The 5000-nt window shown below is 33.9% G+C and overlaps 1 protein-coding gene across 1 annotated transcript in view; it reads left to right on the top strand.

Annotated features, from left to right (window-relative positions):
• LOC137653148 (uncharacterized) overlaps nucleotides 1-3021 on the top strand; it is a 6906-nt gene extending 3885 nt beyond the window's left edge. The window contains exon 3 of the mRNA XM_068386530.1: nucleotides 109-3021. Coding sequence (XP_068242631.1) covers nucleotides 109-666 — 558 coding nt within the window. The 3' untranslated portion in view covers nucleotides 667-3021. The remainder of the gene's footprint in view (nucleotides 1-108) is intronic.
• The last annotated feature ends 1979 nt before the right edge of the window (nucleotides 3022-5000 follow it).

Genomic DNA, 5000 nt, shown 5'->3' with positions numbered 1-5000 from the left:
ATAATAATAATAATAATAATAATAATAATAATAATAATAATAATAATAATAATGTCCTAAATGCTATCTTCATTTACTACAATTATTGATATCTCTTTCTAATTACAGATGACCTTATCTTTCGACACCGTTAACATCGGCTCCAGCGTAATTGACCTACGCATTGAGAACTGCACAGAGACGCTCACAGTCAAAGATGAAGCACTGCTCTCTCTCGCACTGCTGGAGAAGATTTCTTTCAGAAACATCGTTAACCTGACTGTCCACAAGGGTGCCATGGAACTGCATGGGGGAGAAATGGAATTTCGTGATATCAAGAACCTCATTTTGTTTCCAGGTTCGATCACCATTCCAGGCGATGGCGTTTCTAAAGTCATCATCGTAGACAGCGTTGTACATCCGGGTACCCTGGACGGTCCAAGAGCTGGTAGAACAAACGGCCAGGGAAAAGTTGTCCAAGATGCGATGTTTAAGTGCAATTGCCAAGACTTTTATTATCCAAAGGATAACCCAGTCATCGACGTCATGAAGAAAGCAATGAACTGCAGTAACGAGGATAAACGCGTGAGGGTAGAAAAATGTGTAAGAGCACCTCCACCCGCGTCAGGGTCATCTCTCGTGCCAATATTTTTCTTCAGCATCCTTCCTATGGTCTTTCTACTATAATTTGAATGGTCTTTATTGTAATTTGAGAGAATTCTGTATCGAATTAGTATGGGCTTTGCGGTGCTGTTTGAGTTCCGATGCTGTAAATCCATAGACGCGTGAGAGAAGATAAATGTGTAAGAGCGCTGTACCAACCGTGTGTCACACGTACATAGTTCATTTTGTGCTTGTATCTTAGCTCTCCCCTCGCACTAAAAAGAACCTGAAAACACATGTCTGTTTTTCTCAGAGGTAACAGTGTTAATTTTGAACATGAAAATTCTTGTTGCCTTGCGCTTTTGTATATAAAGGAGTGTTCTATAATAAACTCACTCAGTTGCTTTCAACCTGCCTTTGAGTCACAATCTTCTCTCGGCCCGTCACAGCGCCTACAACTAGAATATCGTCTGCCGTGTCAGGGTCATCTCTCGCGCTATTCTTTTTCTTCAACATCCTTTCTATCGTCTTTTTCCTATAATTTGAATGGATTTTTTATTTCTATTTGAGAGAATTCTGTATTGAATTAGTAAGGGCTCCGTGGTACTGTTTGAGATCAGATGCTGTAAATTCAAAGACTCCCTTATATAGGCTTATAGTATGGAGTCAGAGACGAGGTATGGTACTACCTGAGACTTTGAATATCCATTAGTGTTTTAAAGCTTATAGCCTGTAATGTAGTGCATACTAGTTAATAATATAGAAATCACCATATCTGAACCGTTTAATACGAGAGATAAGGAGAGATTGTTGCCCATCATTCTCAAGTGATTTGCTTTTCTCATTATCAATTGTCCTTTCGTGTTAAAATGTCGGGTTTGAAGTCAAATTAACCGGGAGTTAGAATTACGTAAAGTTAATGAAATTGTGCTCCATGCCATATCTAGGAGAACCTGCATTCCTATCTAAATCTAATTTTGAGATAAAAAGAAAAAAAAGATATGTTCAGCACGAATCAAAAATTTAAGTTGGATTTTCACATATTATAAAGATGGTCGAATTAAATTGCACATTACCTTAGAAAAAGTAAATAAGAAATGGAAAAGGAAAGTTGCTTTTTCTACGTCTATACTCTAAATTAAGAGTGCCTCTTTTGAGTTATACTGCAATGTATTTCAGACATAACGTTAATCAATAATTCTAAAAGGTGACACTCTCAGTTTTGAGTTTGTTGACACAGTGAGTGATCAGAGGTGGTAGAAGACTCTAAATGTATTTGTTCAAATATGGTGAAAACATTTACTAGCATCAGACATGTTCAGTTATGGTGAAAATATTTACTAGCATCAGACTTGTTCAGTTATGGTGAAAACATTTACTAGCATCAGACTTGTTCTGTTATGGTGAAAACATTTACTAGCATCAGACTTGTTCTGTTATGGTGAAAACATTTACTAGCATCAGACTTGTTCAGTTATGGTGAAAACATTTACTAGCATCAGACTTGTTCTGTTATGGTGAAAACATTTACTAGCATCAGACTTGTTCAGTTATGGTGAAAACATTTACTAGCATCACACTTGTTCAGTTATGGTGAAAACATTTACTAGCATCAGACTTGTTCAGTTATGGTGAAAACATTTACTAGCACCAGACTTGTTCAATTATGGTGAAAACATTTACTAGCACCAGACTTGTTCAGTTATGGTGAAAACATTTACTAGCATGAAACTTGTTCAGTTATGTGAATAATGTTTACTAGCATCAAACTACTTTTATTAACGTTGAATAACATTTATCATCATCAGATTGCATTCATTAATGTTGAATCCCATTTATTAGCATCAGACTGTGTTCATGAATGCTAAATAACATTTATTTTCATCAGATTGCGTTTATTAATGTTGAATAACATTTATTAACATCCGGCTGCTTTCATTAATGTTGAATAACATTTATTAACATCAGGCTGCTTTCATTAATGTTGAATAACATTTAACAGCATCAGATTGCGTCCAATGAAGTAGAGTAACATTATTACTTATTACATTTAAACACTGGCTTAAATCACCACCAGACTTAGAAAAGATATTTATCTTGCAACTCCTGCCATCTTGTTTTTTTACTGAAACTTCATTAATATCAGAGGATTTCAATGTTTACTACATCTTTTCATTTAATATCTTAATAACCTTGTATCGAATGTTGGTGTCTGTAATCCTATAATTATGTTTTCGCTCAAACTTCTATTACTATCTATTAGGTTTTCATGTCTTCGCTAGGTATCTATGCATTCTCTTTGCTTTTTTCTAGACATACTAATTGCCATATTGTACCTAGAATTTGTGATTAGATGACATTTCACATTATTCCTTGTAATATATGTTTTACGACTGTGTTAAGAAACAAAATCTACCTAAATATTTAAAAATAAAAATTATCTCCAATTTGTTAAAATCATCTTTGCCTGAATGCCATCTCCTGCCACACGGAAGATTCAACTTATAACTTCGGCTTTTTAAATCTAATAAATGAAATATTGCAAAATAAGGATAAGATTTTCTAAATATTCCAAGATTTTTTTCTTTACCCTTCAGGTTTCCCTTATCAATTCCTACCCCTCAAAAGTGTATTAAATATAATGGCTGAATTTCATCATATAACCGAATGATAAAAACTATCATAGTGTGGTGAGTTTGGATTGATTATTTGAATTGAAAAGGATGAATGTATACTGAAAAAAAAGAAGTAGGGAGAGATTTTCCGTTCAAAAATAGTTAAAGGATTTCATAATGCATAACCGAGAACTATTCATCAAAAAAAGGGTTTGATATTGTCTAAAATCTAGTGTAAAAAATACCAGATTAATGAACTTCTTAAAATTTATTATCATTATTACTATTATTACTAGCTAAGTTATAACACTAGTTAGAAAAGCAAGATGCTATAAGCCCAAGAGCTCCAATAGGGAAAATAGCCCAATGAGGAAAAGAAATAAGGAAATAAATAAACTATATGAGAAATAATTAAAATTATCAGCTTCATGGATTATAAAACTTTTTTTTTAAGTGTGTGCACACCAATTTTGACTTTGTTTATGGATATATATACCAAATACAATCATTATAAATCCCATATTTCCGCAGCTCTGTTTTTATTAAATAATCACAATGTTAAAATAAAAACATTAGGCAAAAACTAGCTAGTACAGTGGTAACGTGTTTGCCTAGCATTCCCATGGAAGCAGATCGATCCCAGCCCGGGACCGTGAGTTTAAGCTGTTTACTGGGGAGGCCACTGCTGTAGTTGGGCACCACAGTGGGGGGGGGGGGGGTTTGGCCTTGCCCGGCTGACGTTCTGGTGAGTATATTCTGATGGAACTGGAACTGAAACCAGACTCCTTTAACCTTTTAAGTTACTGAACCAGTTTCAACGAAACTTAGTGGTCACGTAGAGTATGACCCAAGGATAAATCTATTAGATTTTTAAAGAAAATACATCGACATACGAGTATGCAGAAATACTTTGAAAATGATCGCAATGTTAATACAAAAACATCACGCAAAAATATTCTCACTTGAAAAATGATACCTATCTCTGACTTAAAGGATGATAATAATAATAATAATAATAATAATAATAATAATAATAATAATAATAATAATCTTTACTTCAGCAAAAGCCATATACAGAGTTACAATAGGGGTGCAGTGATCTTACATTTATGACATTAGTAAAAAAAAAAAAAAAAAAGATAAGATATGCAATAATACCAGCGATACAGTACATACATCAATTCGCAGGTTGACCACAGAGTTCTAAGGTCTGGGTAACAAAATCACAACAACATTAACGCTTAATAATGATGATAATATGCATATCAGCAAATAAAAAGAAGAAAAGAGAAAGAATGGAGACGACAATGATAATTATGTTGGAACAAAAAATTGCTTGGATAATGATAGTACTCTGGAAGAAAAAAAAAATAGTTACAGAGCAGGTGGTGTGAAGGAAATACGGGACTTCCAGACAGCAGAGGTATAATATAATAAAACACGTTATCATAACATTACTGGATATTATACCCAAGTTATTTAGGTGATGAAGATTGTACTTTTTGAAGCGTAAGGGTCCATTTAGAGTCGAGCAACTCAATGTCATTTTCTAGTCCAGGCTCAAAGGAAACATAGAAGAGCATCGAGAGGGATTGATTTTCAACAATTTTCCATGGTTATTTATCTTGTCTTTTGTGTACGTAAACATCGCGGCTTTTGTAATAAAAACAAGCATAGAACTAATAATTAAAGCAGCTATGACAACGAACTGCAGGAACGATAATAGCAGCACTTAATAAGTACACCAATGTAGGTAATAGGGGTATTCATAAAAAAAAAAAAAAAATTGCACCTAGTATGTAC

Source organism: Palaemon carinicauda, chromosome 14 (genome assembly GCF_036898095.1).
Source record: "Palaemon carinicauda isolate YSFRI2023 chromosome 14, ASM3689809v2, whole genome shotgun sequence".
NCBI classification, from domain to species: domain Eukaryota; kingdom Metazoa; phylum Arthropoda; class Malacostraca; order Decapoda; family Palaemonidae; genus Palaemon; species Palaemon carinicauda.
The sequence above is the reverse complement of the archived record's forward strand: the minus strand, read 5'-3'. Positions and strand labels throughout refer to the sequence as shown.